The sequence below is a fragment of the Colias eurytheme genome, chromosome 6 (genome assembly GCF_061535395.1).
Source record: "Colias eurytheme isolate Ceu_HAF_F1 chromosome 6, ilColEury1 Martin Lab GWU primary, whole genome shotgun sequence".
NCBI lineage: Eukaryota > Metazoa > Arthropoda > Insecta > Lepidoptera > Pieridae > Colias > Colias eurytheme.
In genome coordinates, this window is record NC_142985.1 from 4,321,344 (window position 1) to 4,338,326 (window position 16,983).

At 32.9% G+C, this 16,983-nt stretch overlaps 1 protein-coding gene across 2 annotated transcripts in view; it reads left to right on the forward strand.

The window, feature by feature from the left end:
• Utx (Utx histone demethylase) overlaps positions 1 to 16,983 on the forward strand; it is a 45,745-nt gene that overhangs the window by 25,191 nt on the left and 3,571 nt on the right. For both annotated transcript variants that reach the window (XM_090102613.1, XM_090102614.1), the window contains 6 exons: positions 3,804 to 4,029; positions 5,235 to 5,492; positions 10,585 to 10,807; positions 11,497 to 11,556; positions 11,834 to 11,951; positions 15,772 to 15,907. In XM_090102613.1, the coding sequence (XP_089958739.1) occupies positions 3,804 to 4,029; positions 5,235 to 5,492; positions 10,585 to 10,807; positions 11,497 to 11,556; positions 11,834 to 11,951; positions 15,772 to 15,907 (1,021 nt within the window). The remainder of the gene's footprint in view (positions 1 to 3,803; positions 4,030 to 5,234; positions 5,493 to 10,584; positions 10,808 to 11,496; positions 11,557 to 11,833; positions 11,952 to 15,771; positions 15,908 to 16,983) is intronic.

The window sequence follows — 16,983 nt, forward strand, 5'->3', positions numbered from 1 at the left end:
CTTCTTCCTCCTAGTAATACTGTCACTTTTAAAATATGTCTTTTTTGTTTTATTTCATGTATTTTTATTGCCAAATTATTGTTTTTAACTACTACATTCTGTAAATCGATGAACATCACTTATAATACACATTTACAACACACACAAACGTACTTACCTTCCTTTAACAGAAACAATCCTGCTATATTTTTATTATCATATGGAGACTCGCTCTTTTGTAACACATTTTTTTCTTATATCATCATAAATGGCTAATCAAGATGTTTTATTTAACGACATTGACAACACTGAGATTTACTCCAGTTTTAAAACGGATGTTCCCGAACATTGTGTAAAACTGCTAGGCAGTTTGCAATCTCAAATTATTATCCTAACCCAGAATATCAGAAGTATTCAAAAAAACTTTGATAATTTTACTATATTTTTAACGAGGCTTAAATTTTTACCAGATATTATTGTGTTGACTGAATGTAGGCTTAATGAAACTGTTCCTGTAGTACATCTAAATGGTTATAAGTGTCGATATTCCTATAACCATTTAAATCAAAATGATGGTCTAGCAATCCTCTATAAAGAAGAACTCAAAGTAATGATCGAAGAACCACCGTTTGAAGAATCAAATTGTCTGCTTATTCGAGTAAACCTCGAAATTACTATATGCGCTATTTATAGGTCTCCCTCTTATCGCAATATCACCAAATTCTGCCACTCTTTAAATAACATATTACAAAGATGCACCACGCCTACAGGTTTAATAATAGGCGATATGAATATCGATATCGGCACCCACACTCAAGACAGTCGTGCCAGTGATTATCTTGAAGTATCTGAGCATCATGGATTTTATCCTGGTCATCAGCTACCTACCCATGACCGTACATGTCTTGATCATGCTCTCATCAAGACAAATCATTTGACAAGAGTAATCGTATGCGAATCGGGTCTGACTGATCACGATACAGTTTTAGTTGGTATTAGTAAAAATTTTTCCGACGAGCCAGCGCCAGCGCATACCAAAGGGCCCAAATACAAATTAAAAATTGACTTTGACAGCGTTACAAGTGATGTAAAAAATATAGATTGGACCAGACTCTTCAATTGCAAAGACCCCTCAGAAGCATTGGAAGAATTCACAGAAAAAGTAAGTAAAATCATTAAAAACCACTCCGTTAAAGTACCTATCAAAAATTCTAAAAGCATTAAAAAACCCTGGATATCCTTTAACCTCTTAAAATGCATCCGTAAAAGAGATAGACTGCACATAGAAGCAAGGAAAAAGGAAAACAGAGATAATCCTATTATTCAAAAACGCTATAAAGACTACCGAAACTATTGCAATAACACTATACAAAACTTAAAAAACGCATATGAGAAGGGACTTTTAGAAAAATCTGAAGGTAGCAGTAAAAAGACTTGGGATGCAATCAAATATATCTGTAAGTTAAACAATAAAACATCGTCCAATTTTGACATTCTCAGCTCTGACCACAATCCTACGCGGGCTCTGAACAAAGTAAATGATCATTTCGTAAATATTGGTGAACAACTAGCTAAAGAAACGATGAAGCAAATCAATAAAACGGAGACGGAATTAGTTCAATTAGCTGCCAAATTAGATGAATCACATACAAACCCTGTTAAATCATTTTTTATAAACCCTACGAACGAGTCAGAAGTGAGTGACATAATTTCAAATCTGAAGAATGACTCCGCTCCCGGATGGGACGGAATAAATTGCCGTGTTGTCAAACTTGTTAAATCGGATCTTTCTGCACCCATTGCACACATCTGCAATCTCAGCATTTCCACTGGTAAAGTTCCCTCTCATATGAAATTAGCAAATGTTTGCCCAATACACAAAGGTGGAGATACTTCTACTTTAGCGAATTTCCGACCTATATCACTTTTAACGACAGTCTCCAAAATAATGGAAAAGCTAATAAATAAAAGATTGCTTAAATTCCTGGAACAAAATGAAATACTTTCAGTAAATCAGTACGGATTTCGTAATGGCAAGTCAACGGAGGATGCCGTTACAAATCTGGTAGATTTCATAACTATGAGACTTGACGGCGGGGAGAAATGTGTGGGCGTCTTCCTTGATCTTGCCAAAGCTTTTGACACGGTGTCCAGATCCATCCTGCTGCGAAAGTTGGAGTTGTTTGGCATTAGGGGTACTGCACTCGACTGGTTCACGTCATACCTATCCAACCGAGAACAAAGAGTCTGCTTGGGAGAATACCATAGCTCTCCCGCTGCAATAAATTACGGTGTTCCCCAGGGCAGTGTCTTAAGCCCTACCCTCTTTCTTCTCTACGTAAATGGACTCTGTTCACTTAAACTCAACCAGGCAAAGATCTTTGCTTACGCAGATGATACCGCTGTGATTTTTCATGGCAGGTCTTGGAGGGAAGTATATAGCGCTGCAGAAACCGGAATGCAATCTGTTGCCAACTGGCTCCACCACAACTTGCTCAGCCTCAATATAGGTAAAACCAAACTTATGAATTTTAACATAAACAATAGGACCAATGCCCCGAAAGAATTATCCCTAACAATACATAGATGTGATAATAACACTACCAACTGCAAATGTACTGCTCTGGAAAATGTTACCTATATAAAGTATCTAGGTGTGATTATCGACAAACACCTTACCTGGAATATACAAACCGATTTAGTAAAGACACGTATCAGAAAATTAACCTACATTTTTAGAAAACTAAGACTAATTGCAGATATCAAAACGATCAAAATGACTTATTATGCACTCTGCCAATCTATCCTAAACTACTGTCTCATTTCTTGGGGTTCCGCCAAAAAATGTCATCTTATAAAAGTTGAGCGCGCGCAAAGAGCAATTCTTAAAATTATCTTTAAAAAGAATCTAAGATATCCAACCAAAGAATTATATCAAGAGGCTGGTATTCTAACGGTGCGTCAGTTATACATATTAGCAGTAATACTAAAATTTCATAAAATAGCTCCAAACACAATTATAACGAACGAGCGCTCTCGAAGAAATCCTACATGGAGGAAACATTGCTGTAATATGTCTTTTGGTAGCAGGGCTTTTATATTCATGGGACCTTACTTATACAACAAAATGAACAAATTACTAAATATCTTTCCTATGACCAAGTTCCGTTGTAAAAAATTTGTTACAAATTGGCTATTTAATCTAAACTACTTAGAAACTGAAAACCTCGTTACCATAATTTCTTGATTAAAATATAAACAAACATTTACTGAATATTAAAATAAACATATCCACCCACACACATATACACGTACGCATATACACACACACACACACTCTCAATACTTAAAATGGCAATTATTTGTTTAAAATATATATATTTCTTTTTTGTGTTCTGTTATGTAATATGATGAAAGAGATTGAGCCTCACAACACAGGGGATCCTAGTGTGGGGTTCAATGCAACATATGTAACAATATTATGTAAAAATTTTTTGAAACAAATAAAGAAATTTTTATTTATTTTTTTTTTTAACAATGTGAGTCTGGTGACCTTAAATTTTTGGTAGGTTAGATAGATGTCATGAACAATAGAAACGTATATTAAAGGAGGGTATTGTACATTTAATACGTATTTACTGACATTGTTACTATCATAGACAGTAAACCGGTCAATAAGAAAAAGATATATAAAATTCTGCATTCGATCAATTATAAACATCTCCAGGATGCTTAAACGACCGTTGCGGGTCTCGTTACGACTAAAAATATTAAAGAATCAGGTAAATTTCGTTGAGCATTCCATCAATAACCAACTTCCGCAGGATGGTTATACCACCGCTGTGCGTCTCTCGACGAGCCGGCTGCCCGAGCCCGGGCGGCTATTTGGTGCCTGCAAAGGGCGGTTGCGGCTGAACCGGAGTCCGGGGCCGGGCTCTACCTCCTCGGGAGGTGCTTTGCGGCCCAGGGCAAAGTGCACGACGCGTTCATTGCGTACAGGAACTCGGTGGAGAAGTCCGAGGGCAACGCTGATACGTGGTGCTCTATTGGGTGAGTGCTTTGAAACTGATTGTAGTAATAGTACGTATTAAGTGTATAAAATATGTATGTTCTTTCTTTGGATTCGTTTTAAAATGATTTATCGTGATGATCGTCATCTGGGTAATATGGCTTTGTTTCATGTAAAGGGGTTTTCTAAAGGTACTCTCGGAAATGCAGATAATGCAATGCGTGAATACCATTTTTTGTTTTAAATTGATGACGATGGCTGTAGACGGTGTGGAATAAAGTACTTTAATTAATTATTTATACAGATGACACAAGAAGAATTATAATGATTGATTCGTTAAATATCGCTTAAAAAGGAAGCAAAGAATTCATCAAAGAATATACGGAATATTTATAATATATAATATATTTATAAATGTTTTATGTCTCGTTACCTTATTATACATATTTGTCACATATTTGTATTGTGACTACAAAAACTAGTAATTTCAGTCAGCTTAAATAATTGACTGGTTAATTGACAAAAAATCTATATTAATTAGCGTATTCGAAGTATTTTACTCAAGCATAATGATGATAATCTGTTTTTGTTCAAAATTACCATGTTATTATTTGCATAATTTTATTGAAACTGATGCTAAGGAGATTAATTGCGTCGCTGCCAAATATATTAAACATAATTAAATTAAACACTTATTTAATAGGCATGTAGTGTCGAAGACAACGAAAACGGTATGAATTTATTTTATAATGTTACAGAACTGGAATATATTCAAGTGTTTCATATCAGTATTCCCACGAATTAATTTGAATGTTTAATAAAATAATTAGGCACGGACATTAACGATATGTGTATTCGCGGACGGACGTAGGATATCGACACCGATTTGTTGTACGTTCTCACGATTTATTGTCCGGTTAAGGAGGCAACAGGAAAGACGTATATCTAGGATATCGGTTACTGTTACATGTGAAAATGCTGTAAAAGTAAGATGATATTGATGTAAATAAGTTGGAATAGGATATAGGAGTCAAGAAAACAGGATTTTTTTGTTAATTAAACTGTTTTGTTAGTCTTATCATGTTAAAAAGGGTGAATTTACACGCATTATAAGAAGGAAGTTTTTGTATTGTCATATACAGTTGTAGCTTAACATTTATCACGTTTTGTAGACATCAGTTTCATTAGATCATGTTAGGTTAATATCTCTGATAAAGCGTGTTAGCCAACATTACTCTCCTCCCAGCGTGCTATACCAGCAGCAGAATCAGCCCATGGACGCGCTCCAAGCGTACATATGCGCGGTGCAACTGGACAAGGGCCACTCGGCCGCGTGGACGAACCTCGGCAGTTTGTACGAGAGCTGTCAGATGCCGCGCGACGCGTTCGCGTGCTACAACAACGGGGGCTCCGCGGCCACCGCCTCGAATACGGCCCTGAGACAGCGACTCGCGTTCCTGCGGGCGCATTTGGCACACGCGCCCATGCCGTCCGTCACTGGCAAGTGAGTATCCGGTGGTGGGTTGAATGCGGTGGTGTTAATGAACTTTGTTGTGTATTTTTGAGTAACTTACAGGGCTGGGAATGTTTTGTATCGGGTTGTTGTTGTTAATCAATTTTAGTTGATTTCTCAACGATACGTCAATAGAAAAAATGGCTTCTAATTTTAATGAGAATACTAATTTATTTGTACGTGGTTATCAGATTAAAAGAATTGTATTTTTCCATTTGCTCCCCGTTTTTGTACTTAATGAATAATATATTTCTTTATCGCGTTCATAGTTAAAACTAGGGATGTAACGATACCGATACAGATACCGATATATCGGCCGATATATCGGCAAGCCGATATATCGGTATCGCCGATAATAAATCAACCGATACCGATATTTTTTTATTAAATTATTTCTTTTCTTTTATGTTTTTGCATTGTATTTATTCATATTGTTTTATTTCTGTTTCTGTAATAGTGTTAAGGAAGAGCGGAACCTCCTGACACAAGCATTTTATTTGCTTACTAGGAGTGTTCCAATCACAAATTTGTTTATGTAAAGGAAAGAAAGAAATAATTTTGAATTTTTTTAATTTTTAATGTGATAACGTTTTTAAAATCGTTTTAGTCGGGTGACATGTTCATAAACTTGTGTCACACCAAAACCTCACGAGCGCGATCGCAGGTATAACGAGAGAGAGACGGACCGATCTCCCGTTTCATCTCGAGCGCTGCCACTGCATTATGTTATCACGTAAACATCTCGATCGTAAACCTACTTTACAAACATCCAATTTTTTTGATATCAAATAATTCAAAAATCCGCGCCCAATGAACGATGCGGGAGGCCGCCCGCGCGTGCGCACTTTGTTTTCTGAAAAAACTCTACCAATACTGCCGTCCTTTAACTAAAAAGCCGTTAACCCTCAAATGGTCAATTTTCAGTTTTAAATGTAGGGTGATAGAGTTCAGAATTCTCTATCTTTCTGTCTAAGAATCATTTCTCTAGCATTAATAGTTATAAATATATGAAAATATTGTAAGCCGTTAAGTAACACAATTTTCAGCGATTCCATAACTTGAAAGCATCTAACCAACACTACTTCGCTAAATTTCCTTAAAAGTACCTTAACCGCCAGATTTAATAATTATTTTTTAGCTTTTTACTTGACTAAAAGTACGTTATCAGATTATACTTGACTATAGGGACGCAAAAGGACTATAACTGCTTTATGATATGCTTTCATATAACGATTCCAATGGAAATCCTTACCTTATTTGCAGTTACTCGCCCTTAACGCTTTTTTAGTTAAGTAATTTTATTTAGGAAAAATTCTAATAACACTTTTTTGCTTAGCTACAAAGCAGCTAACCCTCATTTTTAAGCTAAAAGGCAGGTATCCGATTCTGGTGATGCATCAGTTTTGGGGATGAGAGTGATGATGAAATAATGTCGCTCCCAAGCAGAGTACCGATTGTTTTTGATTTTCTTTTACAAGACGTATTGTTTCTGATCAGGTTTACTAAGTTTTAAACAATCTAGCAGCTAAATTACGGAAAATATAACAAGTCAAAGTTACGAAAATTTGGTAGGTAATGGTTACGACAGTGCGAACTTTCAATCGTACTTCTCTGTTTAGACTCTGATTTGTCTCTGTAACCGAGAAAGAGAAGAAAGACAGTCTGTACTATTTAATTTTTAAAACTATTTATTAATTATGTAATTTACCCCTTGGGTGGAATTAGTAATCGACTGTCAAGCAATGTACTAGAGATGGTGATACAAAAATTGTTAGGAGTACACTACCTTTGACCCGCTGACGGGGAGTCCATTTTGCAACTATTGCTATTTTTTCTTATCTTTATATGTATTAGATTATTAAGATTTGTATTTTTTACATAGTAGCAAATAAAAAGTTTTCTACCTCCTGCTATTTTCCACATATTCTGGTATATTATATTTTCTGAATATGGATGAAAGAGTCTTCTAATCATTTGATAAGCGGTTCTACATTATTTATTAAGAGCATCCCACATGTAAGAGCTTGAAGCCCTATTGAAACCAGGGTTTTATATTTTCAAAAACCTTGTGCACAAGTCTTAATTTTTTTTTCAGGCAACGATTTATGTTTATATGTTTGTGGTTCCATATGTACTCACATATCCGTGACTCGCAGAAGAATATTTATAAAATAACGTTAAAATTGCAATTCTAAATGAATATACGGTTCCAAAAAAGAAAAGCGAGAAGATTTATCTCAATCTTAACCCCTTCGCAGACTAACTTCGCAGAAGAATATTTATAAAATAACGTTAAAATTGCAATTCTAAATGAATATACGGTTCCAAAAAAGAAAAGCGAGAAGATTTATCTCAATCTTAACCCCTTAATGAGCCACTGTAATGAAATAAACGTGAACATGACGAGAAATAAAGGTTAATTTTATCGAAAACTTAAAAGAGTCATTTAGTAAAAGAGTTTAAAATACTTGTTACTCACAATAAGACGCTAAAACCATTAATTTAGATAGTGTTTAAATCCTTAATACTTAAACCTAAAAGCTTTTGATCCTTTTCCTTTCCATTGGTTGATGGTTGACCTAGAGGATGTAATTCCCGAGAGCAAAGCCTCAGACAGCAGCAAATTTTTAACATTAGTAAGATTAAAATTTAGTACAACTATATAGAATCATAGTACAAAAGCATCCAAAAACCCTTAATCGCTGATTATAAAGTTTTTGAAATTTAAATTAAAACGAAAGTCATAGCTTAAAAGTAGTTATAGTAGCTTAACGACGTTTTAGGTAAGCATTTTATTACTAAATAAAAAAAAATCACAAAATGAAAATAAAAATACTAAATTACTTAGCTAAAAAGTCGCTATGGTATGTGAACGGCCGTCTTGTCCAGTAAATAGTTAAAATTTTCAGATTATTATGCTGAACTAAACGAGAAAAAGTGAATTTAAAAATAAATTATAACAGTTCCTGGGTAAAAACTAATATTTATATATAATTAAATGTCGATGGATGTATCTCACAATAATTATTGTAAGTGTCATAATTTTTAAGAAATAACGATTTCCGTGTTTTTTGCCATTTACTCGAAACTCACTTCGTGGGCTTAACGGCTTTCTAGTTAAAGGACGGCAGAATAGTAAACTTTTATTAGGTACTGATTGTATGTGTATTACTTAAAGTTTAACTGACTTCGTAAAATAATAATACTAAAATAAATGGTTTTGTTGTTTTTTGATTTGGCATTTTTATTTAAAAGAATACGATTAACAGTTGTCTTTGTTGGTTACTTTTTATGCATAATTCACTATTTATTTTTCTACCAAGCCATCGATATCGGTATCGGTATCGGTATCGCCGATACATTACTACAAATATCGGTATCGGTATCGTATCGGCAAAATCATGTATCGTTACATCCCTAGTTAAAACAAAAACGAGGCGTATACGAAAAAAATAAATGAAATAGTTGGAAGCGTATAAGGACATCATAATTTACCATCATTTAAAAAATGTGAAGTAAAATATTTTTTAATCGTGCAATTAACCTATGCGAATAGGTTTTTTGTCCTTTCATTAAATGAACGAATACTAATTGTCGTATGAGCGAGTTTATTTCTCACATAAAAACTCTAGTTAGTGTGGCTGTAGGTTTCCGTTATACGCTTCATCTCTATGCAAATTATACAGACTTTGATAACCGACATTATAAAAACTATATAAAATCCTTGAAAATTATAATATTAAGCTTAATATAATTGCAAATTGCTGAAACTTTGAACAGGATTTACTTAAAATATAGAACTGAGAAGATAAAGAGTAGTTTCAAATATTATTGTTTACAACAAATATTGAAATTGTTGATGATTATTTATCAATTACTCTACAAGTCTGAAACTTTTTAGGGGAATTTGTCATAAAAATGAACTATTATTTTTTATTTAGTTCATTTTTATCACATTTTATGATATGAAAACGAATATCTTTTAATCTACATTTTGCATGGACGATATTCGCAATGTGATTTGTGAAATTTTAATATTAATTTGACATTAAATTCTTTTTACTGTTTATTGGAGCTTACAAGTAGTAATAGATTTCTTTTTATATCATTTGTTACACAAGCTGAGTACAATTGCAAATGATAATTAATTAATGTTGCGTATACTATTTATGCAATGTATGTTTTTACATAGACTTCCTTTTAATATGGAATTGTCTAAAGAAAATACTTTGTTGATATTTCTTTATATGGCACATACAATTATTCTTAGTAAACTAGTAAGTTGATTTGTAATCTACATAATGTGGCACTGAACTATATGTTAACATTATTATACAATAGTACACATGTTTTTACATAATATTAACTTTATTTAACATTTTATTTACTTATTTTACAAAGGATAGCCAACAATTGTTAACACTAATTATAAACATACAAGGAAAATGAAATTTAACAAATCAAGTGCAACAATTAATTATAGATAATTATTTGTAAAAAATATTGAGCACAGAAAAAATATTTTCATCGATGTTTCTGTGTACACAATGAACAGGCTTATAATATCTAATATTAGATAATAATAAGGAAAAAGCTATTCAATTATTTTCCCCCATATCGTAATCGCCTTTACAGAAAAGGGCATCAAAGTACTCAATTATATTATACCCACACAATCCTCTAATTAGGCCTTCATATATTTGAATGTTCCGTGTACTTTATTACATACATACATTTATGTATTTTATCATTCCAGTCGCACAAGTCGGCTTCATTAGCCACCTCCTCTCTTTTTAATCGTCTTTACTCAAAAAATACATCAAAATACCCTTATTTTTTAATTAATTTCTGTAAGTGTGAGTGAATCCCTCATATATTTTATAGTTTCAATCTCACAAGTCGGCTTCTTAGGCCACCTCCTCGCTTCGTAATCGCCTTTACTCAAAATACCCTGATTAATTATTATAATAATATATTTATTCCGCCTAAATTTCTAATGAATCTTAAAATGCCTCATGTATTTTAAGGTTCCATATATATACTCTATTACATATTTACCATACATTTATCTTATTATTCGTAGACGACGTCCACTGCCATCTATCGAAGAAGCGTGGAACTTACCCATATCTGCGGAAATGTCATCCCGGGCGCCCAAATCCGCGCCACCCCCTTACCCGGGGAAACGAAGCGGGAGTATAAGTAGCAGTACTACGCAAGAGGAACCGATCCCACTGACTCCGAACCAATTGCAGACCTTGCAACACTTGCAGAGGAACTCGCATAACTTGTCGCCGCACCAACAAGTATAACTTAAATTTTTTTTAATTTTTTGTGAAATTTTTTGGATTTTTTGTGATTTTTTTGTAGAGATGTGTACTGCTGGAACGGTTTTGAACAAATTAAGGGAATAGATCTTATTTTGTAGCAATAGAAAAAAATTCTGGAGATATAATTTAACTTCATTCTCAATAGATTGTAACGTTGTATAATATTTTGATAATTCTGTTTTGTATACTTACGTCAGCAGGGCAATAGACCATCTCGCCAGGCGATTTAGTAATCTTTTAATAAAGTCTTAATTTAAAAATACATGCACTTATTATAATACATATTTTTGTTCCATACAATATCGTACCAAATTTCATATGTATCGATTTTATACATGAATATAGCACCGGTAACAAGATGCCCATTCAATTAGTGAAATTGATCCTCTCACTCGCTCATAAGAAACAAATTATCGACAAACTCAGACCCTCTTGACCCGCGTTCCTTTGGGAAAGTTGTATTACGTTGTAAGTCAATTAGTGGCTTATTTATATAGCGTTGTGTTTTATGTGATTACGTTTGAGCGTAACTTTATTCGTTTTCATGTATATTGTGGACGTTTATGTACTTTATGGATTTGTACGCTAAAATATTAGATAATATGTTTGTTATTTATGTATTGTTTTACTTGAAATATGGTAACTATAATATTGTATTGTTTCAGGCGATGATGCAACAGCTTCTACAGCAATACAGATTGTCTCAAGCGGCGAGATCGCGAGCGGTTTGTATTTAAAATAAGAGAAAATCCTTATCCTTCCCCCCCTTTAGTATTAAGACGGCGGCAGGTTTTTAGGTCCCTAAATTTAAGAACGTTATTTGCTAAACTATCTTGAACAAATTTGTGCTTTTTTTTGAACATGGCAATTTTATTATAGTCAGACGCGTGAATTTGAATTTCGAACGAAGACAATTTCTTTTTCAAGATAGTTTTTCTTTTTGAAATGTCAAATTTGAATTTGGAACGTGGATTTTAATTTGTTTTTTTGTAATGTTGCCAGGTAGCGAAAAGCGATACCACCGCGACGAGCGGTAGCGACAACGCGGAGTCGCTGGCTGAAGATTTACTTAAGAAGTTCTCAGATACACAACCAGATATAAAGAAGGAGCCCGCTATGAGTGAGTATTAAGTTTATTAATGAATGAAAAATACGGTAAAAATGTATGATTAGAAAAAAAAAAGAACCACCCTTCCTGGTTCATATTTTCATACCAATACAAATTGTTAAATGATTGGCGTTCACTGTACATTTTTAATTCATAATTTAAATTAACAAGGAAATACATTTATGTATAATCCACTGTGATTGTAGACGGAAGGGTTTTTCCTAAAATTTAATTTTACACTATTATGTCCCTGATTTTCGAATTAGAACATGACTTATTTGACTTAAGGTTCTATGGCCCCTATGTGAAGAGGGCGTCCACAGTGCGCCATAAACATTAGATTCCATTTACTTTAGAACCTAATTAATTTAAAAAGGTGTTTTTTTTAAACGAACTACCTATCGTAAATTTTCTGACGCTTGTTATTTTATAAAAGGAATAGTTTAAACAGCTATTAAACCTTTTAAATATTTTGAAATGGAATTTGACCAAGAATGCACGATACACATTTACGATATATTACCTCGCATCAATACAATTTCCTAATTTTCATATACTTATACAGATTATTAAAAATATATGATAAATTGTTAAAACGCGCGTACTCTATTGCACTTAAACAAAATATGCAATACCGTTACCGCTTACATACCATAAAGCATTTGCTACAATATCTATGTGACCCCATTTGAAAGCCATATAAGTTAGAGCCATTTTCTGTTATCCGTTCTTGGTAATGTTGAATCGGGGCAAAGCCAAATAAGAAACAGAATAACTAGACTTTGTATTATAAAACATATTTTTATTTGATTTATAAGAGCCAGTGTAATAAAATAAAGAACAATGTGTTACATAAGAATTATCATATTTAATAATTTTAAATTAAATGAATGATATATTCACTTCTAAAATAGGAATTAGTAGTTTCATTATTTATCACTAAAATCAGCGCAGTATCGAATGCGATATCTCAAAATCAGGTCAAATTAAGTGAGCTTTACAATTTATCAAACTGTAATTGAAATATCAATTATTTATTGAAATTGAATATGTTTATTTAATTTTGCATATAATTTTATTGTGTTATTTACATTTACAAAATTAATCCATTCACAAATCACTCATATTAATTAAACTATAGGCAAAGTATTTGTTCCTCATTTGCATTTAGATACATTGTTAATGTTTGGAATGTTGCATTTTGTATTCAAAGCTACACGTGTTTATAGTTTATCGTGTGCTGCCTGTTTTTATACATTAAATATTAAATATATCAATGGTTTTTTTTATATAATGACTTTTTATGATATATGGGCCTAAATAAATTGATAAAACTCTGGATTATATATTTATTAAAAAATATGTAAATATGTAATATTATATGCTCTAGTAAGTAGGTATTATGGCTCTAGTAAAGTGATTGAACACACACAAAGTGAAGTCACGAACACAGACATAAAGCAAACATTTTAACACAATTGGGATACGATTTCCTTTTGTTATAAGTAGCTCTGAAGTTCTCTGCTGATTGAAATAGTATACGTTATGTAATCATAGTGATATCGCGTAAAATAGGTTAAATGATAAAATTATTAGAAATGTTGTAACATCGGGAATTGTTCGATACGGTTTTGTAATTACATATCATGTCGTTTGTTTAGATAGTATTCGCGGAGTTTTTATATACATCATTGAGTTTTAATTAAAAACAATTAAAAATTATACAGTGACAAAATCGTGTCTTTGATACAATGTTGACGTTATATCATAATTCGTTTGACATGAAAATTAAAAGTGAGTATTTGCTGTTCATAAAAATTAAAATTTTACGTCCATATTCAGGTGTGTAAACTACATATTATAAAACAAAGTCACTTCCCCCTGTCTGTGCGTTTTCTATAAAACTACGCAACGGATTTTGATGCGGTATTTTTAATAGATAGAATGATTCTAGAGGAAGGTTCTCATATAATAAGGTTTTAGACAAAGCGGGCGAAGCCGCGGTCGGTAATAGTTAAATAAAATTTATATAAATTGCGTGTTAAAAGTGCGTGTGAACCCTCATATTGCAGGCGATTCGGTCTGTTTATCGCGATGCAGATTGAACAAAACACGAGTTTCTTTAACATCGCGACACTCGGATGCGAGTTGCGATTAACACGCCCGTTCAGTTTCCCTACGATGTAATTGGCGTGTGTAGATAACTGATAACGTAATGTAACATGCAAGCGCGGTGTACTATTTCTCTCTTTAAAATAATTTTTCTTGGGTTTTAAAGTAAATGATTTTGTGGGAACAATGTAAATGTAACGGTTTGAGGCATGTTTTTGAAAGAGTGGCTAATTAGTGAGGTATATGACATCATGTAAAGTTATTATTATGATAGGAATAGGAAGTATTCGTACAGATTAGCATATATTACAATATATTCATATGAAGTATATGTGTAGCATTTTGTTATGCACATATGTGAATATTAGGCGTCTTTAGTTTTATGATTTGTGTAAGTTAAACGATTTTAAATATCGTAAGGAAAACTTCATTTACTAAAAATTATTAAAAGGAATCGTGTTTGATAAATTTAGAATTCGGGTAAAAACATAAACTGGACTATGTAAAGATATGTTGAGAGCAGTAAATATGTCTATAAGAAACACGGGATTGTTGGAAAACCAGGACCGCTTTGTTTGTGTTTAAAAATAATCTACACAATTTCAACGTACAAAATTTTATTTACACACAACAATTACATTATAATGAAGTGGTATGTACAAGTTTTGTCACCAATATACACAATCATCAACATCGCTGCGTATTTCCAAACTATACATAGCCAGAACGCAACCATAGAAAACTGCTCGTGTATACTTTGTAATGCTGTTTTTAAGTTTGTTATTACAATATGTACACGAATTTTGCGTACTGATCGTGTATACTTTGTAACGCGGATGCTTGCTTCTTCGTTCCAAACTATACACGATCAGTACGCAAAATATTTATAACTAAATATAGCTACTACACCACTTGCGCTTGAGCGAAATAATAAATATATAGGCAATCAAAGACTTGTACAGTTATATCTATCTACTTTTATTCTTCTTGATTGAGTCAGTAAAATATGGAATAAAAATATTATTAGGTAAGCTTAGAAAAATAAATAGGTAACAGATATAAGGGTTACCTACCTATGGGTTAGGTTAGGTTCGTGTTTTTTTTTAACTACACAAAAATAGGAGCCCCGCGAAGCGGGGCTCCGTTGCCTCGCAACCGTCTTCTTCTGGACTTGTTAGATTCTTACATTTTAGCACTATTGTCAATTTATAAGTCGTGCAGTATAGTCGAGAACGAAGACACAAGCATCCTCGATACAAAAAATATACGATCAGTACGCAACATTACACATTACACAATACACATGCATTTTAATAATAGATTTCAAAACAGCAATACAATAATATAAACGCGAGCAATGGAAAGACGCCGCGCTTACTCCGAAACATACACGATTAGTCCGCATGCGTACTGGCGCCGTATTTTGGAGCGCTGTTCTTACTTACTTCACTACAAAGTATACGCGAGTATTTGCGTACTGCTGTTGTATAGATTGGAAGAACTTTATAAAAAAGTTATTTCCAAACTATACGTGATTAGTTTCACACCGTTGCGTACTGGCCTTGTATAGTTTGGAAAGACGCAACATCGCTCCCAAAAACCAAATTTTTCACATAGATTATTCTCTAACAAATTACTTGAATCGCGAAATTGTTTAGTGCCTATTTCCATTTAACAAGTAAATAACATCAAAACTCTAAAGCCCGCTATATATCAACAGAATCAGGAAACAACAGCGACGCGGTGCTCGGCGGGCGCCAAGCGGTAGTGAAGCTCGAGCCGCTAAAGTCAGACCCGCTCAAGCCGGTCACGTTCAACATCAGCATGACGGCCAAACAGATATTGGACGCTTGCAAGTGAGTATTTGTAATTAAATGTGGTTTTTAGGTGCTGGTTGCTGATTGGTGGACTTTGGAAAGGATTTTGTGGGGTTTTGGGTCATTTTTGTATGGTTTTGGGTAGTTTAGAATTAGGTGCAGAGGTTGGAGACGAATGACTTTATAGATATAGGCTGTTTTAAATGATTATAAGTTACGTAGACTTTAAAATTTAAAATTTACATTATAAAGACAGCGTGGTTTAACTTTTTATTTGAATATATAGTGATAAAAAGTTATTAGGAAATTAATAAAAGGTTTTATGAGCAATTTGTCAAAATATATCGTACTTGTTACAAGACCTTTACTGATTTATATTGGACATACTAAAACTATAAGCTAACCGACGAGTCTCAATACATAAATGTTCGCAAAAAAAAAATGCTACTAGGATAAACAAATCCTATGTATTATAATTCTAATGTGTTTTCCCCATATTCGACACATATTAATATAGTTATCCGAAAACTGGATGATTGTGAGTATTTTAGTGGTATACTGTCGATTATATGTATTAAATGCGTAGGTTTCAGTGGAAATAAATTAAGTCAAGAGTCCTAATTTATGTGATCATTAATTAATTCACTAAATCTTATACTATATAGAATAATAATATAGTATAAATGTTGTTATTAGATATTGAAAATACATGCTACAATTGAATATAATTCATAGGTCTCCTATACAATCGTCAGATGCAATTTCACCAACTTCACACAAAGTGAAACAAAAACGGTAATTAAAGTATTTACTAGCAACATTCATGCATCCTGAGATTACGAACCCAAAGTAAACAATTACTGGAGATGAGATGAAAATATAAACATATATAAAGAGATACAGATATAAATATTACGAAAAATATTGGAGAATCAAATCGAAAAAAATCTATCGACAATAATCGAAAAAGAAAAACACAAAATTTGTATATTTGATAGAAATGATTAATATGTATGATAATTGATAAGTTATAACATTGTTTTAATGTACACTCTTGAACTGTATTACTTATTAACTTTTTCATTACATTTTAATGATACGATTTATGTATTATA